Below are 26,846 nucleotides of genomic sequence, written 5' to 3'. Positions count from 1 at the left end.
CGGTGGAAAGTCCATCACACCGTTTCTTCTCCCGAGCTCCCAAGTCCTGTGCTCGGGAGAACACACAGCAGAGCAAGCACAGATCTGCTGAGCACAAGCACTGAATCCCAAAGGATCTCTAAAGGACAGTATTTTCTGGGGGGGATGCCCAATGTTTCCTGCAGTCAGGCCCCCTGACAGCCAAGGAGTGGGTCCCTCATGGACACCCTGGCCAGCTGTGTGCACATCTGGAGCCAGCATCTCACAGTGGTGGCAGTGCAGTTAAGAGCAGGTAAGAGCTGCCCGTGTGCTGTGCCCTCCCGAAGAGACCACGGCAAGGTTTCATTTTGAAAATGCTTTAATAAGGAAGTGTTGACAACACCGTTTTGCAAAATGTAAAGGTAACTATACAAATTCTTAATACAAAAAGAATAAATTAAAAGCAGATCTTTTTTAATTCTGCGACTTTTTCTACAACATACATATTTTTTTTTTCCTTGATTACAGTTGAACAGAATCCAGTAAAATCATTTTCCATGCTCTAAAGTTCAATTTCAGGAGAGACCTAATTTTTTTTTTCTTCTTTTTTTTTTTCTTTTTTTTTTTTTAAACTAGAGAGTCCATTTTACACAACCTGTAATAAAACTATTGACATTAATATATATGTAAAACTTTACATCTAGTTAACTAAGCAGTAACTGGTCATCTGATAGCACCTGAATGGGGATTGGCTATGCCTGAAACTAAAACTAATACAGAGTGAAAACAAATTGGACTGTTTCAACATTTTCAACACTCGACTGCATATAATACCATTTAAAAATAAACCCTGCCTCCAGCACAGCCCATGGACAGTGCATGGACTGTCCACTGGCTCCTGCCCACACAGAGGGAGCGTCAGACAACGGAGACGAAGAACGCGGTTGTGGCTTTATGGCAGATGGAGCCTTGAAAAATAAAAAAAAGTAAAGGAGGGGTTAAGTTGGTAGTCAAGTGCTTGTCTATAATAGCTATGTATATACCCCTCCGTGTTATACTTAAATATGTTAATCTCATATGATTAACATTTTATGTACATTTGTGTTTAATTGAATTGAGCTAAACAGTAAAACCTGTTTTACTTAATCTGTCTTTACTACCAGACTGGCTGCTCACGTGTGCCTTGATTGCAAACCAGAAAAGCAGAACACAAAGCAAAACTAAATCCGTTTCTAGAAAGCTTTTTCTCCACTCCAGCCTGTTTGCAATTCAGGCTAAACATTTTTTTTTTCCTCCCCCCCCAATTTCAGGGCTGCCACCTTTTAACCTTTGCTGCAAAACTGCAGAGCTGGTCTTGGAGGAATTAATGTTTCTTCCTGTAGTGCCCAGAGGCCCCATAGTGCCGCTGTTGTTGAATTCTTTTTAATTAAAAGAAGGTACACATTAAAAAAAAACCAACCCAAACCACTTACCAGGGAAATTAAAAAGAAAACAGACAGTTGCTCAGAGCCCCTAAAAATCCTTGGGCTAAATTACTTGCTGCTGCTTAATTTGGTCCTTATTTAATCCTTTCACTTTAGCTTCCAAATCTTATCAGCAAATGTCATTAATCAGTACTATCTCTTATCCAGCTAAAAATCCAATTAGGAGCTTGAAATAATTCCCATGGTAAAGACCCCAAAGCGCAAAGAGATGGTGAAAACAGCATTTTGCATGTCCAGATAAAGGGTGCAATCTCATCCCTGGCTGTTGTTCCAGAATTGGACACAAGGCTTCAATTACTGTCACAGGGCGTCATACTCCCAGGGTGATGCTTCAAGGAGGCCCAGAAGCACAAGGTTTGTGTGGTCACCTTTGAAAACCCCTGGCCAGTGCTTTTTGTTTTTTGTTTTCATAGAAGTAATTCATTTATGCTTCATGTATGAACATGAAAGGGTCTCCTTACCATAGAATGGTTTGGGTTGGAAGGGACATTAAAGCTCATCTCGTTCCAACCCCCTGCCATGGGTAGGGACACCTTCCACTAGACCAGGTTGCTCAGAGCCCCATCCAGCTTGGGCTTTTGCCTTATCCAATCCTGACTCTGCCTTGGATTTCCCTGGACAAATAAACAGCCTTTCTGCCTGTCATTGTCTCATCTCTGCAAGGCCACCCCCCTGCCTTACCAGCCATGCGAGGCAGCAGCGCAGGGAACTGAAGCCAACATTTCTGGTGTGAGTTGCAGAAAGGTATTAATATTTAGAAACCCCATTGTTTTTCAAAGCCTAATTATGTAGAACCCTTCTCTTTTAAAGCCTGGAATGCAGTTTTCCAGCAATTTTAATACCAAAAGGTGTGGCAGCCCCCCAAGTCGCTGTGTTTAATTTGAAACGTTTCGCCCTACTTTGTCTGGTAGATGCTGTTGTTATTCTTGGAACACACACACACACACACACACTCTCAACACACACATACACACTCACACTTTTTTTTTTTCCTTTTTCCTTAAACTAAAGCTAACTTCAGTTTCTGCTTTTCACAAAGTAACCCCCTCCAGCCGTTTCTTTTAATGCCTTTCCCATAGGAAATCATCGTTTGCACGCACAAACGGGGGAAGGCCGGGCGCCTCCCCCCATCGAGTGGCAATAAAAACAGCATAGCACCGCAGTGAAGACTAGACGTGCCAGCTTCAACATCCACCTAGATTGTGCACTTGTTCATTACAAAAGTGTCTTTGAGGCCTTTTAAAGTTCCATGGCTTGACATGTATAAAGCATTGCTCAAAAGTATGTGTAAACTTGCGGCTCCTTCCATGACGCGCTCGTGCGATTCCTTTTGGTATCAGCAGGCAGCTCTCGCTCGTGTCCAACGCCTCCCTCAGTCGCTTCTCTTCCTTGTGGTCTCGCAGTGGGAAGATTTGCCTGTCTGCTGGTTGTCCAACCCCACTCCGCCGCGGAGCCTTCCTGTTTCCCGACAGACCGGTTCTCCCACACAGCAGCACACGGGTGACGAGCCCTTTGCTACACGGGTGCTAACGAAGGGAAGATGAGTGGAACCGATATGTTGACGCAGCTCTACTGTGTCGATTCGACTGCGATGTGCTTTCCCTTTGACTTCACCTTGATGCTTTGTGCAGAAATCGATTTGAATTTATCGGCTGTATCTGTTTGCAGAAAGGCGTTTTTTTTTTTTTTGGCAATTTTTATCTTTTATCAAAAAAACCGTCGCAACCCCCAACCTCTCTGTGCATTGGTGGGCACCCTGTGCCAGCCACAGAGATGCTGTGAGTGCAGTACTCGCCTCTGCTTTAGGTAATGCCTTTGTAAACCTTGTTTGTCCAGTTTAACAGTAGCTTTTAGACAGCGATGCTGTGATACCAGCCCAGACCTCTGGTGTGTCTGCAGTGCAGGGGGGTGTTTTACTCGCGTATAGGTGGGCTCCAAGCGAAGAAGGAAATGCCATTTTACAGGAGGTGGCCGCGTCTGCCACCGAGTTAAAAGGAGGGGGATGTTCTTGTAGCTGAAACTTGTGAGCAAACTTGTCCTGCAAGCGGTGGCGTGGTGATTTTTGGCAGTGCTGATCTGATTGTGACACTGACACATCTCTGCAGTGATGGGATGTTGCTGTTTCTTCAGAACAGATGCACTTTCAGGACTATGGTATCCACTTCTCAGCCTCTGTCCCATCCCCACCCCCTTAAAACTAATTCTGTTGGCTTCAGCTCGCAGGTCATGGAACTCTTACTGCTGTTACGTGCCGTGGAACACTAAGATTTGATGTAAGCCTTGAAAGGCTTCCATTGTTTCAAAGGAAAACCAATTTTTAAACTGCCAACTGGCTGTTCAGGTGTCTGCTCCTCTCCACCCACTGTGGTGGGAGGGACGGGCACCTGCCTGGCCGTGGGATGTGCTGTGCTCCGTCGCTGCCGCCGTGGATGTCTCAGGGCCAGTGTTCCATAAATGTCGCCTTGAATTGCATCGTGAGAAAAGTGCTTAGAGTTGAAGCTGGTGCTGGGTGACAGTGCATCTGGGTAAGGCAAATGAGAGGCAGTGAGGTGATCTCAGAATGGCATTGATGTGATTAACTTGAGGTCAGGGGTTCACACTAGAGTCCCAGGCTTGGCTTTTTCCTGCCCATACCACTGGACATCTGCTAATTCTGGATAGAGGGGAGAATCCAGGAAACAGCTATCATTGTAGTTCCTGCAGGAGAAATGAAACTTTGTTAGGACAGTGAGGCCTCTTGAGAAGTTCAACCATGAGCATTAAACACTGTATTGTGGGTGGAGAGGAATGCAGGATATTCAGACCCCACTGCACTCTGCAGGTATTCCCAAGCTGATATTTGGGGTGGGCTCAGCGTGCAGGACTCTGCTTTGACCCAGTTTGATCTTGCCCAGCCGTCCCGTTTGCCCCAGCAACCTGCTTGTTGTGAGGAGGCAGGAGAAAGCTGAGCTCTGACAGCTTCTCCACAGCCAGGGTGCCCTGACATTTGGATGCAGGAATGGCAACAGGCAGAGCTGCTGTGCTTCCAGCCTGAGGGCTCTGCCTGAGGGCTCTGCCTGAGGGCTCTGCCTTGCTGTCCTGCCCAGTAGTAAGCTGGAGTAAGGAGGTTTTTGGTAGGATGCTCCCCAGGGAGCAAGTTCTAAGTGCAGCTCTCTCAGCCATGTACTATCTCAGCCATGTATTATCCAGTGGGAGGGTGGGAAGAGGAGGGTGGTTGGTGATGCTTTCCTGCAGCACTTCTGCTCTGGGCAGAGGCTTGTGCATCACCTGGCAATCCCAGAGTTATGTGGCTTTCCAAGGGTGAACCAGGAAGCAACTAGTGAGAGCGTGCCAGGTCTGATGTGGAAAGGACTGTGTTCTGTTGTAGACAGCCTAGTCCTCAGCTCGAGGCTCTTGACAAGCTACTGCTTCTTCTGCTGCCTTTACTGAGCACATGAGACAGTTCACGAGAATTTTCTTTGCTATTTATGTTAAGAGCTCTGATCAGGATCAGCTCCTGGCTTAGGCTGTGGAGCTACTTGCCAGAGGAAAGCGCTGAGGTCAAAATCTGGATCTTTTGAAAAGTGACTGCTCTATCTGCACAGCAATAGCCAGAATTGATGTCTCTCCTTCACACTTTGATTTGAACCGACTTCTAAGCTAGAGATTGTTTTGAGGCCAAAAGTGGGAGATGTGTTTTCTTTTTGTGTACTCTGGGATTCTCACTCCTTCCTCTGCTCCCTCCCCACCTCACAGGACTGTTCTCATCTGATTCAGTTCCTGCTTCCTCTGCCCTGTTTTCCACCTGGTTTCCCTGGAATTGGTCTGAGGGGTACCTGAGCAAGGGCATCACCATTTGCATATTAAAAAGCCTTTTGTTTCCCAGCACTGTGCTGGAGTGGGGAGGTTTATATTTCTAGAAAGTTGGGCTTGAAATACTTGACAGATGTCAGCTGTGAATGGTTGTAGATTCAAATGAGAGTGTCAGACAGAGATGGCAGTTTAATTAAAATAGAAATACTCTGAGGGTTTTTTTGTTCCCTCCACCGTTCCCCCCTCCTGTCTTCCCACAGGAACGGGGCCAGGGTTGCTCCTTGTTCCAGGAAACCTCGCTTAGAGCCTCAGTTTCCCAGTTCTGCAGTAAGGAGGGAGGAGGGAGGAAGGGGCGCTGGGAGCTCAGGCCAGGTCCTCCGAGGCTCCCACCTACCCCAGCTCGTCTCCCTGCCACACTGCTCCCAGACTGTCCCCACAGCACTTTGCCCACCCTGCTCTGAATTGTCCCCAGCCACAGATTTGTCACCCCCCACTGCTCTCTGTGCCTGTGCAGCCCCTGCAGGAGCACAGAGCAGGCTGGCCCAAGTCCCTTTCACAGGGGAAAGTGCCACAGCAGCAGAATTGCTGAAAAGGCACAGAGAGCGGCTTCGAGATGCTTCCAAGTTGTTCTTCCAAGAGCCGAAGGAAGACTTGTTGGCAAACAAATGGGCACAGAATTAAAGGGCTGCTCTGGTGGGACAGTGGGACACCGGTTATTCCCACTGTGCTCACGGACTGTTAAGGCAGAAGGAGGAAAGAACAAAACGTTCCCTTACTATACCTCTATTCATCAGTACTTTGGTGGGTTGGAGACTGAGACTCATCCATAGTGGGTGAGTTGTCTGTTGCTTCTCTGAGCAAAGGAGAGCAAAAAAAGGAGGAAAGAGGAGAGAGGAAATGTTAAAGAAAAGAAATGACACAGACATTGTTAAGAGCTTATTAATCTAGTGGGGAAACAAGTTGATGACTCATCTTTAGAAATAGTTAGTGACACAAAAACATGTTGAGGATAACTGTCAATCTGCTGAGTTGTGCTAGGTGGGCACAGCTGGCCCTGCAGTGGGGGAGTCTGTACTGTACATCTAATGGCAGACTGTGCCTGCTTCTCTGTAGTTATACACATGCCATGCGTGCTATGCTCAGCCATGAAATAAGTGCTGATTTGTCTCCAGTTCTTTTTGCACTGGTTGTTGGTAGAGGGCCTAAACTATAAATCCAGATAACTTCACTTTCACCAGCTGAGAATTTGGCTTGATGCAATTTGGCTCTGAGAGACAGGGTGCAGGATTTATCTTGAATGGAAAGATAAGAAAAGCCGGGATTATCCAAACAGATGTCTCAGCTGGCTGCTCACCCATTTTACTTCTGATCATCATGGAGATGTTTAGAAGAATTAGGATTGGGATGGAGACTTGAGACTAAGACCTGAGTCTAGACTCAAACCCTTAGTTGTGGAAATTTCAATGTATGGAAAAGGTAGGTGCCATTTTGCCTATCTTGCTATCCCTTGACTTTTTGTGAAATGGGACCAGGAACACTTTCCTGTTCTCAAGCTGAAAGCACATGCAAAGACCATGTGCGGGCTGGATGTCAAATGTGTGAATTTAAAATCCAAGTAGGCCTAAGGGGTTGTGGTTATGGTTCTCCTCATCTCCAATTTAAAGTGCAGTCATAAGCGGTGCTGGAGTAAAACCAGAGGTCAAGCCTGGTCATAGGTGACCAGGTTATTAAAGAGCACGAGGTTTTCCAGTGGCTGCACAGTGAAATATTTGCAAAGTTACCAGTCCCAATTCATGACTCGGGTGATTAGATCCTTTTTCCTATTCAAGGGATTAGGGTATTTTGAGGACTGTAGTCTCAGTTCCAGCTGATCTCACCAAAATTTCATCCCACAATTTGGGATGTGCTGAGTTAGTCGGGATCAGGAAATGACCTTTATTTCATGTGGCAGGACAGAATTACAGGCGATTGCTAGAGAATACCCCTGGGAGCTTGCAAATGGTTGTTTGTTTACTCCTGGAACTCCCTGCCTTGCAAAGAGGTGCTAAAGAACCCAATTACTATATTTACATGAGTAATGGCTACCTCTGTGTAATGACTCACACTTTGGTGAAGCATTTCAGGTTAGTGGTAGCTGAAAAAAGACACACTTAACAGTCATGAAGACCCATTGCTGGGGAAAACTGAGCAGGAAAACCTGGTTGCTGCACACACAGGCACGGCAGGCACTGAACCTGGCCTTTACAACAAGGTCTTGGTGTAGACAGCCAGCGTGATGGCTGCTAAAAAAGAAATATCAGCTATTTCAACATATGACAATTGGAGGAAGGAGACTGTCCAAGCAGGAGGAACCTGCAAGGCTTCTTTCCCTGTGGATCCAGCACTGCTCGGAGCGGTGCTGCTGGGTGTGGATGGCACAGCCACGTCTTGTTCAGCCCAAACCAGAGCTCCACCACCAAGAGAGCATGGATGGGAGACTGGAAATGCTCTGTGCAGGTACAGGCTATGGAAAATATTCCCCATATCTGTGCTCTCCCTGTGCTTGTGTGTGGGGAGGTTTTTCCCACCGGCACTGAGGTGGATTCTCTAACCTGATCCCACGGACACTCACCCAGTCTGCCACGTGAGAATGTGGTGGGGACTGCCTGGCGGCGTGGCTGCAAGTTCACTCGACGGCGTGGAACTCCTCTGGCTGTGAGGTAAGGCAGCTGGAAAACAACCAAGGGCGGAGAAAAACAACCAGTGAGGAGAGGGCACAAGGGTCAGGGTGGTTCAGAAGAATCATCTGGTCAGACCAGCAGAAACATGTCTGGCTGTGAGTAAACACAGCCTAGGACAGACCTCACCCTGTTCCTGGGTGACTGTGCCCGAACATGGCACAGGAGCACCAGCCTACTGCTGACACTGCTGCGTGTCACGGGCTGGATCTGGCCCCAGCTCTGCAGGAATGCTGCATTTCAGCCTGGCCTCCAGCTCAGTACAGCCACCCTGACTCTCCTGAGCCTGCCTGGGAGACACCACACTTCTTGCAGCATGGAAGCTTGGACTTCCTGATGCCTGGACTCCAGGGGTCCTGAACTGGACAAGCTCAGCCTGTCAGGCTCAGCCTCCTGCTTCCAGGGATGGTGGGAGATGCTCTGTGTCCCTAGGAGCCAGGGCTGGCAGTGGCTAGAGTCTGGACAAGTACACAGCTTCATGTGCAAAGGAGGAAGGCAGTTCTGAAGATTTCAAAAGGCTACAACCACCTTTCACTATGCTTTTGTAAAAGGTGAAGTTTGGCTTTGCTGACAGTCCACTGTGGGACCACAGAAAGGCTTATCTTACTCCAATGAAAACAGAGGCAAGCTGGACTAAAAATGGGCAGCGGTTCTTGAGGGAGTTTCCCTGGTGAGGATCCAGCTTATAAATCCACTTGACTACTCCTTCCTCCTCCTCAAATCCACACAGTGTTGACCCTCTGAAGTTAACACATGCCTAGAAGTCTGATCCTCTTTGAAGGACAGTGTGCAGTCCAGTAGAACTATCAGCTAGGGCTGATCAGCTGAAATGATGGAGATTTCTACCTGGCATCCCCTTCTCTGCTGTTAAATTCTTTAGTTGCTGCCAAATGACACTGGAAGTGAAAAACAAATTTTAATTTGCTCCTTGGAGCTGACAGCCCCTAAGGTCAGTGTTCTCCCAGAGCTGTGACTGAGAATGGACTCTATCCACAAAACCAATCTATGCTGCCAGCTGGTCAGGACAAGCTGTGATTACTGAGCACACTTCCCCCTGTGCTGCCCAGATATCACATTTAGGTTTAAAGACCCAGATGGGTGGGGGAATGGACTGACTAACAGTGATTTTCACATTCTTTCACCCCAATCCCACATTTTCCTGAACTGGTAAGGTTTCCAAAGCCCACCAAGGCAAAGCTTTCCAGTGTTCAAGCATTTTCTGTTGCTGCATGGAACAGAAATGCCCATTAACCAAAGGGAAGAAGACAGATTTTCATAGGGAGACATAGGATGGTTCCAGCAGCTGCTCAGTTATGTCTTGGGCCACACCTGGTCCTCCTGTGAGCGTTGGCACCACACATAAATCAGCCTCTTCTCAGGAAGCTGTCAGTGGCCCATGAGGAGCCTGTGTCCAACCAGCTCTGGAGCTGGCAGAGAGTACAGGGCCCCACTGGTGCCAGTGTGGTGGTCACCATGGACCAGGAGACATGTTGGGATGTCTGAGAGCCAAGAGCCAGCATGGGTGGACACTGGTTGGCCCAGGGAGGCCATGAGGGCCAGTGGCAAGCCAAGGCTGAGGTGTGTGGCTCAGGTTTTGAGCAGTCCTTGATCTGTCCACACTGGTTTGTCCAGTGGTGACTGATAGCCAGTAAATATTTAACCTTGGACTGTTTCACAGCACACTGTGGCCTTCTAAGTGTAATGAATTTGACTGTTTTCTTACCATTAATATTAACACCACAGAGGAGTGCAAAGGTCTGTACATGACACAGAGGCATAATACTGCACAAACTTCATCACTCTGATTTTCAGGATATTATTAGCAGAGCTATTGGAACTGCATGGGAAAACCAAGTCTCAGCAGTGCACAAAGATGTCATCACTCAAACATTTTTGTGGGGGGTGAAGGGGTTGCGATGCCCCCAGTTAACCTTTCTCATGCTTTTTTCTCACTGAAGACACACATTCTCCTAGTCTGTGCTGAACCCCTGCTTGCTTCATCGTTCCCCTTGCTGTGATTATGAAGAGTGATGCTCCTCATGGTTTCATCACCTTCAGCCCCTAGTGCCCTCACTCAAACCCCCAAACTCTGAGGAAAGATCTGGCAATAACCAGGCTTCAGTCCCTCCCTGTCTTTTGAGCCTATCATTGCAAAGGGATGATTTCCACAGAAAAACATTCCCACTCAATGAGTGTCTTGGACAAGGCTTACCCCCCTAGTGTTATACCTCCAGGCTTGGTGAGCAGCACGTGAAGGCCAGATAACATGCTGTGGTCTGGCACTGCTCTCCAGCTGGGGTGTAATGCCTGGCACGAATCTGGGCTGCAGGAGAGGAGGCCCCCATCCCTCCCACCCCTTCTGCCAGGCCGGACTCTCACCTGATGTTGCTTTACACATCTGAGGCATTCTCGTGACCCGGCTGTGCGCCACAAAGGTGCTTTGTGAAGATGTGCTGTACTGGGAGCTGCTGTCCGAGGAGGTGGAGCTCGTGTGCGAGAGGCGGCTGTGCTCCTTGTGGGAGGCCGTGGACCGCTGGTACCAGAGCCGCAGCTCGTCCGACACCGCAGTCCTACCCGAGCCTTTCTCGTGGCCCTCCCTGCCCAGAGATGGAGTCCTTATGATTTGGGAGCGGGAGGGGGTGAGCCTGACCGAGTCCACTTCATCTCCGTGCCAGTTCTCCTTAAACATCCCCCCCGCCGTGTAGGAGTTGGAGGTTTTGAATTGTGCTTTCACGCTGTAATGCCCCTCCTGGTCATTCTCCAGGCTCCGCACCACCACGGGCGTGGAGCTGCCCTCGATGTACAGGGGGTATTCTTTGATCCTGTACTGGGAGGAGGGCTGGCTCTGGCTGTGCAGGTAGACACGGTGGTGTCCCGTCCCGTTCCTCGCAGCCAGGTTGGGCATGCTCCCTGAATTGGAAGAGACCAGGTTGCCTGCTGATTTGTGCCTTTGCCTCTGCCGTTCTCTGGCTTTCGATGGGGAATCCTCTGCCAGGGTGGAGTAGTTGGGGTTCATCTGAGCAGGGTAGTAGTGCTCAGAGCTGGAATGGCTGGTGCAGGAAGAGCAGTCGTCCATGGGGTCAGAGCCGTTACTGCTACGAGTCCTTGGGGTGTAGAAATCGGGGCTCCCTGTCTCATTTTCTGAGCCGAGGAGCTTTCCTTGTGACTCCAAACTGGAGCTCCGGTGCCTAAAGTGCTGAGCTAAGCTGTGCAGTCTGGTTGGGCTGATGTCTACTGACCTGCAGGTACCAGGAAAAAAAACCAGGCTGGTAAGTCAACAGAACACAGCACTGCCCATCCCTGCCTGCACACACAGGCAAAGGAATCTGGGGCAGTGAAAACCTGGATCCCTCCAGGACTGCGTAGGGCTGCTGTCTGCAATGCAATCTGCTTCCCTGCTGCAGGGTTTGGGGTGAGTAGGTCCTATTCTTGTTGCTCTCCAGTTCCTTGGTGTGACATTCAGTCTGCAGCACCATGAGGGACATAAACCCTTACTCAGCCCCATTCCTCTGTGGCTTGCCACCCTAGGAAAGGGCCAGTCTGAGGGGTGAAACCTGGGGACCTCAAGCCCTGGCTTTGCTGGTGCAGCTGCATGGCAGAGCTGTTTGGATCAGCACCGTCCCTGTGCTACAAGGTTCCCCCTGTGTCACCTCTGCAAATCCCAACACCTCAGGCCCCAAAGGTGGTGAGATTTCCTTGCAAGTGGCCCACAAATACCCTGTACAGGTACAATCCACTTGGTGGGAGACAGACAGACAGACTGCCTATACTTAGCCTAGAATGCCATTTAAAAAATCACCTCTCATCAAGCAGCTCGGTTTTACTGGGGCCCAGCCACAGGCACATGTAGGACTGTCAGAGGGCGACAGCCCTCCAGGCAACCACCCCAAATCACAGTTCACAAGCTTTGATTCATGGCCAAGTCTGGGTGGTCTCTATTCATCCCAACTGTTAGAAGAGCTTCACCCATCCGTTCAAGGAACAGGAACACATCCCCATGACAGATGGTCAAGGCCAGGGCATGCAGCTCATGAATGAGCCACAGACTGAGCAATGGTTGTTTCAGACACCCAAATGGCCCCTACCTGGTCAAGGTCACTTCTCAAGCCCTGTGCCAGGCTCATTTCTCACACAGCTTGGCTCCAGTACTTAACAGACTTTGCACTCTTGAAAGTACTCTCAGCCAATAACTTGTAACAAACTTAACCCGGGGTCTTAATGCCTTGTACTGTCTCTGCCTGAGGCTGATGTATTGGCACAACTCTTGATTTATGCTGAGCTAAATGAGGATGGTACTTCCCCTTAGGGCAGGACACCAACTAGCACACAGCTCTGGCTCAGCTCTGCTCCCTGCAGTGTCCACGGAGTTTGCCACAAAAACAAAAGAGCAATGAAGCTGAACAGTTTGTAGAAATCCTGCTGAAAATTGGAGTCAAATTGGGCCACACACATCAAATCACTTCCCTTACACACTTCAGCTTTTTCCTCTGTCAACCCTGGGCTAATCCACTGCCACCTGGATCCCCAGGTGGATTGCTTTATATGGCCTCTCACTCTCCACATGACATCACACACATGCAAACATTTTATCCGTGAGACAAAATTAACACTACCCAACATTTTGCATCAGATAGGAAACATGTTCTCTCCAGCTGGATCCATGGAAGAATTTACTGCAGAATTCAGCAGTAGCAGCACCACATGTCTTTTAAAAGTGACTTGGGGTTTGTAGAGCCTATAAACAGCCCCTGAGATGAAAGGTCCCAGCAGAACAAAAGCTTGATCACTTTGAGGGAGGGATGAGGGGCAGGATCGTGTTCATCTGAAGGGATTTCAGGATCTCAGTTCAGGAGAGATTCCCTACTGGCAACAGTACGCGAGCCTCTTATGTGAACAGGACTGGTTTGTGTCCTGTCCTGAACTGGGAATTAATTGATACCCTGGGGAAAGGATAAAGCAAGGAATATTTATTTCAGGGTATGCAAGAGAGACTGGAGCCAGGAAGACTTACCGTGTGGAGTGGACGTAGTGCGGACTGCGTACCCGTAGATCTGGCGTTGACGGCATGCTGGACTGGGAATTCCAGTGGGGAAGGCTCCGGATGGGGCTGTTCTGCAGAGAGCTGCTCCCTCCTGCCTCGGCACAGCTCCCAGTGCTGGGGAACCGCTTGTGACTGCTGCAGAGGAAACATCCACTTCAGCTCCCGTCAGGAATTTGGGGAAGTGACTCCCATGCGTCTTTCTGGATCTCAGGCATGTGCCTGGGATCTTGTGGGTGTGAGTGGGATTTGGGTCAGCTTCTGCTCTGAGCTGCATCCCAGAGCCTGTGCTCCTACAGCAGCCAGAGGTCAAGGCCAAGACCTGTCAAAGACCTCAGATGATCCACCATCCTTCCCATTTAAACATTTTGTAGAATAGCATTGAGATACCACACAGCAATCGTGTGGCTGCAGCCTGTCTTTATGACCTGCATAACGGCCAAAACACCTAAAGTCTCACCTATTGGTAAGGGACCTATTTGTAAATTTTGAAAGGGCTCACACCTGTCCCTCCTGAGAGCAGAGAATGCCTCCGTGACGGAGCTTCGAGGTATCTGGCTCACCTGGAATGGCTGTGCGAGGAGCGTTTCTTGACCTTCTCATAGGGCTCATCCAAGGATGACTCACTCCACATCTTGGGTTTGATGGGGGACTTGTCATAGTCGTTGCGGTGATAATGCATCTGGCGGAGCCCTTCCAGCGACTGCGGAGGAGGAGGCCGGTTGTGCAACGGCGGCCGGGGAGGGAGTCCTTTGTGTGGGGACTGGAGAGGGGAGATTGTGCTGGTGACCTGAGAATCCTCTGTGAAGAGAAGAAGGGAGAGAGATGATGGCTGTGTGACACTTCCAATGGAAGGACAACCTCGAGAGACACCATCACATTTCCAGAGCCTGTTTCCTTTCCCTGCTTCTCCTGCTTGTGTTCAGGAGCAAGCTGAAGACCTGACTTTCAGAACTGCACTGGTTGACGTTCCCATTTTGGGAGAGAACGGCAAGCAAGACTGTGTGATGCATTAAAGCAATTGAAACCTTAAAGGAAAATAAGGGGGCATTCTGGGACTGTCCTTTGAGATAATTCAGTAACCACAGCAATACTCATTGCTCCAGGCCGGATGCCTGACTACAAGGTGGAGTCAGGGGAAACCAAGTGATTTTGCTACTGGGATGTGTGAGTGGATTATTATACAGAACAGTTATTCCATTTTGAGTATCAATCAGGACTTCACACCTCCCTCCCTGCTCTCTAGAACATACAGCAGCCAACATACCATCCTCGAGAACAAGGGCGTCTGAGAGGGAGCTGTCTTCACTGGCAATGTTTCCTTCTGAAAGGAAGAAAATATAAAGCTGCTCAGATGGTCCCAAGAATCGCAGTGACTGCGTGCTGAACTGCACCATGATCTTTGTCCACCGAGTCTTAGCCTTAAGCAGTCACCCACATCTTCCTCCTCACAGAATTCCTATAAACAACTGACTCAGCCCAATCTCAGTCTGGGAGGACAGAGCTGCAGCCAGGACTCTCAGTAGCAGGCTGCCTTTCAAGGAGCTGCTAACCCTTTTCAATTAATGGGGATTAAGACTGAGTCACAACAGAGAGCTAAGATCCCCAGAGGATGCAAAATGGCATGGTGCCATTATGAGATTTAAATCTCGGGCCTTAAGGACTCTGGGTTTGATATCCACCTTCTTAAAATGATTATCCTGTTGCTAACTAAAGGCTCACACTAAGTACCAGTTTTGTGGAACTCAGGGAAAGGCTTTCTGAGCATCCTCTGCAGCATGAGAAGCTCTCAGGTCCTTGGTGTGAAGAGGTTTGAGCTGCTTCCCCCATACCATGTCCTCATGGCTCTCTGTTATCCCTGACTGCAGTGCAATTTGGTACCCAGGTCACAAATATACCAGCTCTAATCTCAGTTCCTGCCACAAAGGCACAGAGAAAAGCTTTGCAAGTTAAAGGGAAAGGGTAAAATCCACAAGGGAGAAAGAACCACAGCAGAAAGTTAATGGATTTCATGAAAAACCAATCAACAACCTAGTAAACCATAAAGTGCCCTGAGAGTTACATTGTAAAAGAAAAAAAAAAGAAAAAGAAAAGAAGTATTTGAACACAGCAATGACACTGCTCCCACTTTGATTTCACAGATGCCTTTCAGCTAGAGAGCTCACCCCAATCTGCTAACATTAATTACATTTGTGCAGAACCGCTCCAGAGGAGACGTTAACAGAGCGATTTTATAGGTGAACAAAGGAGCCACATTCTGCTCTCCTGACACGTTTGTCACCCACGGTGCGACCCTGCTCCTTGTGCCATGACCCAGCACATCCCTAACGCATGGCACATACCCCAGCACCCCTCTGACAGCACCCCTGGAGCCCTCCAGACAGGAGAGGGAGCAGGAGGGAGGGGAAATCTGTGCCTCAGGGCAAGAATTTTGCTCCCCGTGCTCTGCAGACCCCCCGTGATGCCGTGGGTGCCAAGTCCCACTTACCATCTATGATCAGAGAGGCCCTCTGGGTTGGCTTCTTTCCTGATTTGATGCGATACTCGTTGATGGCATTCTCGATCTCCTGCAGCTTCTTCAGTGCATTCAGATAGGATGTCTTCCTCTGCTTCTTCAGCTTCTTGCTGACGTTTGGGTCGCTCGCCAGGCGCCGGGCAGCCTCCGTGATCTGGGACTGAATGGCAAATTCCCTTTCCAGTCGCTCCAGCTCTGCCTCCTGGGAGAAAGGCAAGTGGATTCTGGTTACCACCAAACTCTTCCAGCCCATCTATGGGGAAGCTCTCCTGAACCTGACCAGTGGCCTCCAATCAAGGCTCTCCATCAGCAAAGCATACACAACCATGCTGCTCCCCTCATCTCAGGGCCTCCCTGAGCAGAACTTCACCTGCTCACATGAGTTCCTGGAAGCACAGCTGGGGGAAGGGATGACCCATTCAAAAAGGACATGAGCGCTCCAGCCCTAAAGCCTGCTGTGCTGTTTGGCTTTTCATGCAGTTCAATATGGCCAAGTTCAACTGTGCTCTCCTGCTGACACATTCATGTGTTTACACCCATCTGTGGGTAACACCTGCCTTCCACCTGCTCCTTCCCCCTGTCTCCTATCTCCATATTTGAGTCCCGTTTGATATCAGTGCTGCATATTGATCCCAAGCTACAGCTTTAAACTTCTTGACAGGTTTGCTTGGCACTCACCAAACACTTTGGGGTAGAAAGGGCAAAGATGGGCTAACTCATCCCCAGTATATGGCTGTCAAAATCCAGAGGTGAGTATGAGCTGATGTAATTATGGGCTGCTGCAACTGATTGCACCAGAAAATTGTCTCCTCACGTTACAAGCCAGGAACCAGAGCCAGCAGTGTGTAACAGCAAGCTCTCTGTATGCCAAAAAGAACCAGTGTCTTCAAAGTTAGTCCTTGCAGGGTCTCAGATGAGTTTTTAAATGCAAGTAGGTGTACCCTGGAAGCTACCTACAACTTTTGGTTATCATCCAAAGTCAAGGGACTTAGGCCAATTTATGCCAATGCATAAGCTGATATTGAGCTTCCCAGTATGCACTGGGATTCCAAGCTGTGAGTTTCAAAGGTATTTGCTAATCTGAAATGGATCTGGCTCCCTTCCCCAGCTGGATGGAGTAAGTCTGCTAGAAAGGCGAACACAGTACATTGCAAATTAGGGAAAAAATGACAATCTTTTTTGCTTTTAATGAACGGTGGGACAGCCTCATATTCATGGAGATCCCCATTATGCAAATTCAAATACTCTCTTTGTTTAGCAGCAGCATGTGCTGTATGAGCTGATGCTGTGGGATTTATTCAGACTGAAGACATTCTCTGAAGTTTTTATTCTGGGCTTCTGGCTTAAAAAAAAAAAAATCCCTTTGCTATCAGTAATGAGTCAGCATTGCCTTAAAACTATAATTATCATTTCCCTCACTTCACTGAAGACTGAACCCACCCCCTGTCTTTTAAACAGATCCTTTTTTGCTTTGAAGAGTTTATAAGCTCTATCAGTGCCAGACTTATTAAAAGTGAACTTAACACCATGAAGTTTTAAGGCCTGAAACCTGATTCATCATCTTCTGGTAAAATCCTTCCCACAGCCAGGAATTACAGGCCAGGTAAAGGTGATTACCAAGAAAAACAACAGGACCCTTCCCTGCAAGTCTTGCACTGACAAAGGTCTTGCTGAAGGTACAGTGAGTTTGATGTGAGCTGTCATTTCAGACCTTCACAGATTCAGTTCTAAATCATTCAGTATATCATAGGAAAAACATATTAATTTTCCTCATGGCCATAATTGTCTATTTTCTTCCAGTGAGGCCCCTATAAATAAAGCCTTAGGAAATGAGAGTTATCATCTGGCTTCAGATGGAAGTGCCTTGCTTCAGGTCCTTGTCACAGTTGGTAATTTCAGTCCTGAATTTACGTGGCTGAGGGAATATTTCATCTTTTGCTTTAAATTGATTTTCCAGTGTTTGCACTTGCTGAAAAACACATGAAAATCATCACTGGCCTCTCTAAATGCTCTCAAACTGGCAGCCAAACACAGTTCAACATCATTCTTCGAGAACAGAAATTTATGGTTTTCAACATATTCCTAAAGTTTGACAGATGAGAAAGGAGGTAGAGAAGAACTGAGTCAGCATGTTTGGATTGCTGGTGCCAAAAGGCAGAGTGCCTGCAATGGGGAGGAGCTGCTTTACCTTCCTGCTCTCACCACCTAACCCTGCCACTGGAGTAAGGAGATTCCTCACCTGCTGGCCCCAAAAGCTGCCTTCCAGCAATAAGACCTGGGGAAGCTGGAGATCAGGTTATAACTGAGCAGCCAACAGACTGCAGGGGTTTTAGGAGTAATTCAGCTAAGCCATGCCTCCCCTTTGAAAAGCTTAATTAAATGTGCTAGTTCATGAATATTTGACTTCGCTGGAATTCCTCTCCCAGGCTCCACTGAGGACAAAACTAAAGAGCTCCAGCTGTTTATTTTTTCAGCAGAAGGAAAACGCCAACAAAACGACAAACAGTTAATTCCCTGGCTGAACCGAGCCTTAAACCACACAGTCACACCAGTTTCAGTCCCTCCTCCTACGAAAATAAAAAGGAAACTCAAGACTGGGATACACACAAGTGCCTTGCAAATGCGTCTCCGCAGACAATGGCTGTTCTGTGAATCCGGTCCCGCCTTACAGCTGCTGCAGGCCTGTTTTCACAGCCACGGTTCAGGGCACTGACCCAGCACACTGTGGGAGCAAGGGAAGGGAACAAACACTCCCTGGCAAACTTAGAAAAATGTAACTCCAGCTCCCCATAGGTAGGGATGAAGGCTCTTTTGTTTAAGGACTGGGGAGCAAAACGCTTTTATCTTGCTATGGCAGGGCTAAGATGGATAATGGTGATGCTTTTCTCCCTGGTTAGCAATCCTGAATTTGGATTGCTACTGAAGTGGAAAGCAAGTGGCTGTTTGCAATAACACGGGCAAAAGCAGGGCTCATACGGCTCAGGGAGGCTCCTGGTGTGCTCCCTGCTCACACAAATCACTGCACTTGGTCATCAGAGCACCTGGACTGCTATGGTCCAGTTGGTCACCCAGGCTATTTCTGTTACCTCTAGCAAAGGCAGGGTGAACCTCGAGGGTTTCACCTTTATTCTGAGTCTGAAAGAAAGCCATCAACTGTCTTGCTGCTTCCCCATTCTGATGAATATAAAATAAAAGGCCAATTACAGTAATTTATAGCAAAAATGACCATAGGTACTGATGGCTCTTGTGTGATGCACAGTGGACATCTTAGAGACCTAATGTAGGGACATGGGTCTGGAAGGGAAGGGCACAGCCTCACCTCTCCTTTAGGCAGGATTTTCTGCTCATCCAGTTTAAAGGCAGTTCCTATTCTTCTCCTCACAATAGGTGGCTCCTCCCCAGGATCCAGGGGGTATTCTCGTGGCAGCTTTCCTGTGAGCTCCTGTAAGCAGAAAATGCTGTTAGTGCTCTGGGAAATCCTGCAGCAGAGCAATGCACAACACTGCTCTTGTATCACCCTAAAATGACAGGCATTCATTAACAATATATCCAGTTCAGCCAGCTGATAACCACACAGGAGAGCGCCCAGCCCTGCAAACTCAGAACCTGCCACTGAGGGTGGGAACCTTTTCTTTAACCTGTGCATGAATACAGACCTTTGTGGCCTGCTCTGGGCAGGTCTGTAAGTGGTGCCCATCCCTGGGGCGTCAGGGCCTGAGGCTGAGCCGGCTGCAGCACACAAAGCCTTCATCTCTGCTGCAGGGTAAGCAGGAACCAAAAGCTCCTATCTGCTGAACTACTTCTGAGGGAGTGAGCAGATCAGAGAGCCTTCCTGCAGGATGCAGGTCTGCTGAGTCAGAAAGCCACACTGGTAACAGCTGTGCGGGTTATGACCTGCACAGAAAAACATTCCCACCTGATTCATGATGTGTCTGAGAGGAATGCAGTGAAAACGGCCACTAAAAGCAGTGCCTGGTACCTCATTACCTGTCTGATAACACTTCATGTATCAGAGCCCCTTCCAAACCCCAGTGATGTCACAGGCAGCTTTGGAGCAATTATTAGCTGATGCTGTCAGACTGATGGGGTTTTTTGCAAAAACTTGTTCAAAATCTGAAGCAAACCCCAAAGAACTGAGGAATATCTGGAACACAGGAAGCAGCGACTGACACTACTGATGTAAATGCTGTAGGTTTTTTCTCCTGGACTACACAATACAGCCACACAGATCTGAACTGAAGGCATTCAAATGGCTACAGAAATAGGCAGGAGCCTGACTACCAGCACAGCCCGACTCCTTGCACTCAAAAGTCTCCCCATGAAGGACAAAAGGCTTTTGTGTTCCTTAGCATCAGCCTTGAGAGGATCCAGCTGGCAGAGTAACCTAAATCATCTGAATCCCAAAGAACAGCAGCTGACCTCAATGTGCATGTGGGTGCACAGCCCCAGTCCTTGCCTGCCCTGGCCTCTCCCCGGCTCCCTAATGGGGTTTTTCTTTCTACTCTTTTCAGGTCATCAGGAAACAAGGACCTGGCCTTTTCAAAAATTCCCTTTAAGCAATTCCCAGCAAAATGGGTTTGCAGCACTGCTCTGTGTCGATGTGCTCAGCCTCGTATTGCAGGAGGCACTGCTGCAATGTCTCAGAATCCCATTCTGCATCACCCCTCGAGCCCTGTGAGGTAACTTCAGCTTTTCTTTCAAAATGTGTTCCTTCTACTGAGGTTTGGCTCTAAGCACTGCACCAAGTCACATATTCCTGTATTCTATCCCGAGGGTAACAGGGATACTTTCTTTGTAACTCCTAAGGTAATATGAAGGAGGGCAGCGGTGAAAGAGTTAATATCTTCTGTAGAATGCCCAAGATCAGAGCAGGACAAAATTAATGTGGGCTACCACGCTGCCTCCATAAGCTAAAAAGTATTCACAGGCATGGTTGTGAAATATAATCTAAATTAATAAGTAACTGGAGTAGGGATGGCCCGAAGTAACCTGATGCCAGTGTTATGAATGGCTCTGGCCATGCTTATTTGATTATGCCCCTACTTTTAACCCTTTTTTATCTCCTGGTTTGCTGCCTTCTCCCTCTGTTTTGGCCATTCCCATGCCAAAGCAGAAAGGATGAAGGGCAGCCTGAGAGGAAATACTTTCAACTACTGGCTGCTGATGGATGAGCTGTAGGGTTACAAGATGGGGTCAGATTCCAAATGTCCATCAACTACCTACGGAAAGCATGAACGCTTTCTACCACCTCTTAAGGTGCTGACAGATGGGCTCTGGCCAGCCTTGCTGCAGCACATTAAGGAGATATTGCTCCTTATCCCCAGCTCCATGCCTCAGTGGGGCTTTTGCCTGCATCCCAGTTGCCTGTGGAATGTCTGAGGCTGCACTGAAGACAGGACTGGGGTTAAAGGGAAGGCACTGGGCTGTGAGCTCCTGCAACTGTGGCATAGGCACATCTTCCCCTGCATGTGGTGCTGCTGCAAGGATTAGTCACTGGCTGTCAGGGAGTGTTAGCTTAGGGTAGTAAATTCCTCAGGGAGAAGTAGAGCCCTCCAGACCTTGACCATCAGCTCCTGAAGAGCTGTGACTGCTTCCTGCAGATGATCTCAGCTCAGTGGACTTACAGACTGGATCTGGTCCTGCAACCTTTATCAGCACAAGTTGTTTGCTGAGGTCAACCAGGGCTTTGCAGATGGGAAAGGATTGCTCATGTGGAGTAAAGGGTGTGAACTGGGGTAGCAGAGATTTCCTCTGACATTCTTGGTTGAGAGGTATTTTCCACAACTTACTCTTTTTGGCATTAAAACTATAGACTAATTGAAACAAAGTGCAGTGAGAGCTGAATCAGTGACCTTTTTTCCCCATTTTTGTCAAAGGCGAGATACACATCAAATATTAAGCAAGAACTGAAAGATCTGCGTGCCACTGTCTGCAGCCAGCTTCCTGTTGTGTTACACATCACGATTTGTTGTTAAATTCAGATACTCAGCCCTGGTAAACATAGGAAGATTGCTGAATGACCCAAGAGTACTCTGCTGCTAATCTACACACACAGCTGCAGCAGGGTTGTGATTTCCCTAAACATTAAATGGATCTCTGAATGGCCTCCTGTGTACTCCAAAAATGAACTGGCAAGTGAGTCGGAAGGTTATGAGTTCCTGAGATGTCCCGCATGTCCTGGGATGACTACAGTGGTTCCTCTGCAAGGTCTGCCACCACACTGCCAGAGCCTTTTGGATAAAGGGAATCTACAGGGAGCAGATGAGACCTTGTATGCTGTATGAAGGAGTGTGCTTGGAGAAGCAAAGCATGTAAAGTCAGGCCTGCTCCAAAAAGAAGGTGTGTCAGCCTGGGTTGGTTTTTTTATTCACAAATGGAGTCAAAAGCATTTGAGAAGTGATGACCAGTACATAAGACGTCCTTCCTAACCTGCCATTTAGGTAGCAGCATATTCCCACCAAAGTCAATAAGAAGCCTGGCTGAACAATTTCAAACAGCAGACATGGATACTGAGCACCCTCCTAGCCCCAGGCCAACTGGGTATCCAGCTGATGTGGGGTCCCCTTCTCTGAGGGGGAAAATGTCCCGGACATTGCAATCTGGAGTTGAAACAACTGGACTTTCCTGAGGTGACTGTGGAAGGCATCTCTTCTCCTGACCCCACGCCACCTCCAAACAAGGAGCATGCTATAACAATGCAAACAACAAAGTGTTACAGGTTATAAAATGTCCATTGCTTACCGCTTCACGCAGGCACAGTTTCTTTAGCTCTTCCAAGCGTTGGCGCAGTGTCTCTTCCAAAGCTTCTTGCCTGGATTTCAGTGCAGCCAGCATGTCTTTCTTGGCAGACTGAGAACTATCTGACTCTTGGGAACCTGTCAATAAACAATGATTTCACTAGGCCAGCTGACAACAGAATACACATCTGGAGCGCTTGTAATTTTACCAAAGCCTGGATGCAGTCCTTCCAAAAAGAAATTGGACTACGACATGAAGCAGGTGTTCCCCAGTCATGATTGTTTACAGCAAATCCTTAATGTTTAAGTGAACAGTCAGAGATTGGACAGTGGAGCACATTAAGACATTTGCAATCATTATCCGGAAAAATAAAAGCATCAAAATTATTCATCTAAAGATCCTAGAACAAAAACACGTACAATTCCCATGAAAGTTCCCAATGGCAAGTAACAGTACAGTTTACAAAGCCCTGGAGATGCATTTTTGGGAAATTAAGCCTAAGAGAAGCCATTTGACAATACAGCCTACTTCTTAAGAACTGCAATTATCCTAGTAGCAAACATGTAATTCAATCCACTTATGGGGCCTGTTCTATGAAAAACTGTAATGGAACAAAATTACCTAGCAAGATTCCTGTAAAACAAACTGAAACAACAACAACCATAGGTCCTTCTGGGATAGTAGCTGTTTCTTGTGAAGACGTAGGTCGAGAGATTTAAACTGCATGTCCAAATGGTTTGACTTTTCAAGTGGCAACTACCCAGAAACTTCCACTGACGTAAGTCCGTGCATTGAGTCAGACTGTTGCTCAGATGTTGTGACATTTCTAATTTCAGCTCTTTGAGGGAACTTATTGATGAAGTAACTTTATCCTTTCTCCCCACATCCGGCAAAGGATGGAGATTCTCCTTACCCCTCCTTTGGCTGCCACGTATTAATACAGGGGTTGGACTAAATGATCTTTGAAGGTCCCTTCCAACCCAAAGGACCAACCCAAACTGGGAAGGAAGTTGTACCATTGCTCCCTTTGCAGGCATGATACAGGACCCTGTGTGACCTGCACTCTTGGACTGGCAGTGGGATCCTCAACCTACATAAAATGGCACTGGACACCTATGTGAAGGCAGCTGGATTGTTCTTGGTGCTTTGTAGACACTTCTCGTGTAATGCTGTAGGGTTATGCCTGCAGAAAAGCCTTTGACCTGGCAGTGCTTTCAAAGGGATTCCTCCTAGTCCTCAGTGGACTCAGCACAGGCTGTTCCAGGGTGACTCTGGAGGGCTCTCCTACCCATCTCGAGCAATAAAGCAGAGAGAGCAGACCTTTATTATCTGCAGGAATCAGATACAACGGGATGCTACATGAAATTTTCTGTGCACCTGTCAGGTGGGGGTGAGAGGGGCTCCTAGATACATTTGCAGCTTGGCTGCCAAGCATTCAGTGAAAACACTCAGCCCAAGGAGGTTGGAAAAGCTGTTATTTCACAGAGCTTTGGAAGGAACCTGGGAACAATTCTTTGTTTTGGCAGCAAAACAGTGAAATTTGTGCTTTTAGCTTCATCTTTCATTGCTACTATTCCAGCAGACCATTAAAGCTAAACTGAAAGAGGACTGAGGCAAAAAATGCCACAAAACACTTCTGCATTGGCCCAGGGGGAGCAGAGAATCTCACAGTCTTTCCCACCAATATTTTCTGCAGTTTTCATGTAGGAAGACAGCTGGCACTTACTCTATGAAACACCACCCTGCTTTGTTACATCTTTTATTGGGCTGTCCTGAGGTGGGGGCAGTGGAAAAGGTCTCTTTAAAGTCAGCCAGGTTGAGCAATATCAGACAAATGAGGAGACCCTCATGGTAAGATCCTTGTTTAGTTGCTGTAGTCATCCTTGTTTGAGTTGGGTTTGCCCTCATAAAGCAATAACACTCAATTCTGCACACACATCTGTGCTGCAAGAACTTGATGGGATCTTCCAGCAGAGCCCTGTATTTGCACTGGCAGGGAAAGCCCTCTCCAGCATTTAGTAATTCTTAATAGTAACCCTGGTGAGCAGTTACTAGCAAAACTGAACTGCTGAATTTCTTCACGGACTTGTCAACAAACTGCAGAGTCCTGGTAAAAAGTTGCTCATGATTCCACCAGATGTTTCAAGCCTTTTTTTTTCTTTTATGACAACTTTAATGACCTATGTTTTCCTTTCAAGTCCTCTTCCCCTTTCTTTCCTCTCTCTGCTCCACACCTCCACGCCAGCCTCGAATTTATTTTTAAAAGCTATTCGTTTTTGCACTGTGGGTTGCCACAGCAGCTACATACAAACATTTAAAAGCATATGAAGAGCCTAAAGCCTGGCCAGGCGCCTGTGCTGCTTTGGGGTATGCCGACAAGAAGGAAACGAGCGGCTGCTGGCTGAGCTGGTACAGACCCAAGTCAAGCACAGACAGCTCACAGCATCTGCTCCAGCTGTGCTTACCCTGTGTGAGAACCACACTGGTCTCACCCCTGATGCCATTGGTGGCAGTGCCCACTGAGTGCACATTTTGCCATCTTTTTCACCCCTCCCAGAAAGCAAAGGAACTGGGGGAGATCTGGAAGTGTGCTGTCGCATCCTGAGTGAAGCAGTGGGGTTACTGCTGAAACCAAGGTAAACCACTCCTTGGCACTACTGTTTGTTTGTTTTATTTAAAAGCTGAACTATTTTGGGGTGTATTATTAGATTTTTATGGGTTGGATTCTCTGCTTGTTCTCACAGGTAAAAAGCAAATGGAAACTTGATCAGCCAAGAGAATTACAGTCATGTGCAGAGAACAGTGCTCTGTATTGCTGGGTGCCTACAGCTTCCATTAGAGGCTCTTTATTTATAAAAATGTATTAATTCAGCCTTGAGCAAGGCTGTGACCCCAGACCCACTTCTAAACCCAGCGGCAATTGACCCAAAAATGTCAGGACAAATCAGACAACCATAAAAACAACCAAAGAAATAACCAAAGACCAGCACAAACCAAATCAATGAAGCAGATACTACCTTAAATCAGTCTTATTAAATATGATGCTCACTGAGTTACGGATGCCCAGTGCCTTCTGAAGGGCATCAGCAGCAGAGAAAAATCAGTCCTGAAAGATCAGTCCTAACACAAGACTCCTGCTGCAAATAGAAATGGTTGACTGGGAGGCTTTCTCAGGTATTCTATCTCCCACAATTGTTTAATACACTAAACAGGAGAAATGTTGCTGAAATAGGTCATTTTCTTGGACAACATTTGAACCTTTCTGTGAAAGGTATTATTCAGCCTCCTTCTCATTTGCTGTGCAAAGATTTACCAAACTCTGCATTTTAACACACATTTGATGTCCTTGAAAGGGGTATGAAAACACACTAGGTAGTAAGTACAGGGCCTGTTCTTGGTGGGCACCAGGAACCTGTTCAGTAAGGGGGTGTTTTTATGTGTATGTGCCCTTTCTTCCTTAGCATACAGGATGGAACACAAGTCTTGGTGACCTAAACGTTTACTTAATACCCTACTAGTTTGTGGAAACATCACTCATCATCTGTCACCCATTTGGCCTCTCTGGGCAATTTCTCCATCCACTGACATTCAAAAGAACATGAACTGTGAAACAGGGGGAAACATGGTCCTCCCTATCCAACTCACTTCTCCACCAGAATTCATGGCTGAACCTCATCGGTGCTAACAGGCTGGTGTCTGATTGCTCCAACACTGGTGAGGTCAAGACAGTATTGATGATGTTGATGGGGACATCCAGCAAGTGATTCAAAGGATCTGACTGAGTGCTGTGCTGTGCAGGACTGCTGGGATCCTGGCTACCGGATGTTGGCTCCAAGACAAGCTTTGATTTAAAGCTTGTCAAAGGGATGAGACCAGTAACACAAGCCACCACTTTGCAGAAGAAAGCCCTACCAGTGACTCATTGTTTGTCCCTATTTCCTCCACCTGTTGTAGCAGAGTGGAGTCAGCTTGGAAAAGGGATAAATGAGAAGGTTGAAAACAAGCACGGAGGACAGAGGGGATGTGAAGAGCAGAGGGAGCCAAGTCTTGGTGGTAGTAACTGTGAGGGGAGAGGAGATGCAACAAAGCGGCCGAGGAGCAGCAAGGCAAAAGCATTCAGGCATCTCTTCTCTTTCTCATTCTGGGAGTCTCCTGTTTCAGGAAAAACACATCTAAATATGGCAAACCCTCCATGCTACATCCAGCTGCTGGCTCTGGCTCACTGGCATTTGTCTGAGGTCCCCGTGGAAGGCTGTTCCCCGAGCAGGGAGGGAAGTTCCCCCCACGCCTGCTCCGTGCCAGAGCTCAGGCTGACTCACCGTGCCAGGATGTCAGTGCACAACAGCCCACAGCCTCAGACGGCCGCTATCTGCTGTTCTCCCGTCTCTGCCCGACACATAGGATATCCTCCGCGGCGCGCGGGAGCCCAGCTGGAGCTGCTTCCCACAGGATGCACTCAGATATCCTGTGGGCGACTCGTCTTTGAGAGCCCCTGCGCTCACGGGCTGTGATGGAGACCATGTGGGTGCTGTTTGTCCACTCCGACACCCGCCGGGACGGTCCGGCCGGGATACGGCCTCGCCGGATGGAGCCTGGGAAGGTTG

At 48.0% G+C, this 26,846-nt stretch overlaps 1 protein-coding gene across 8 annotated transcripts in view; it reads right to left on the bottom strand.

Annotated features, from left to right (window-relative positions):
* Positions 1 to 319: 319 nt before the first annotated feature.
* Positions 320 to 26,846, bottom strand: part of FRMD4A (FERM domain containing 4A) — a 366,759-nt gene continuing 340,232 nt past the window's right edge. For 7 of the 8 annotated variants that reach the window (XM_064656471.1, XM_064656470.1, XM_064656472.1 and 4 more), the window contains 9 exons: positions 22,246 to 22,379; positions 18,824 to 18,946; positions 15,478 to 15,706; positions 14,257 to 14,313; positions 13,553 to 13,790; positions 12,963 to 13,127; positions 10,331 to 11,190; positions 7,846 to 7,942; positions 320 to 4,139 (listed from right to left, as the gene is read on the bottom strand). In XM_064656471.1, the coding sequence (XP_064512541.1) occupies positions 4,037 to 4,139; positions 7,846 to 7,942; positions 10,331 to 11,190; positions 12,963 to 13,127; positions 13,553 to 13,790; positions 14,257 to 14,313; positions 15,478 to 15,706; positions 18,824 to 18,946; positions 22,246 to 22,379 (2,006 nt within the window). In that variant the 3' untranslated portion in view covers positions 320 to 4,036. Of the gene's footprint in view, positions 4,140 to 6,015; positions 6,088 to 7,845; positions 7,943 to 10,330; positions 11,191 to 12,962; positions 13,128 to 13,552; positions 13,791 to 14,256; positions 14,314 to 15,477; positions 15,707 to 18,823; positions 18,947 to 22,245; positions 22,380 to 26,846 lie in introns of all 8 variants that reach the window. The other variant, XM_064656468.1, reaches the window with a different exon arrangement.

The sequence above is a fragment of the Pseudopipra pipra genome, chromosome 5, assembly GCF_036250125.1.
Source record: "Pseudopipra pipra isolate bDixPip1 chromosome 5, bDixPip1.hap1, whole genome shotgun sequence".
Classification (NCBI taxonomy): domain Eukaryota; kingdom Metazoa; phylum Chordata; class Aves; order Passeriformes; family Pipridae; genus Pseudopipra; species Pseudopipra pipra.
Note: the sequence above shows the minus strand (reverse complement) of the source record. Positions and strands in the feature narration are given on the sequence as shown.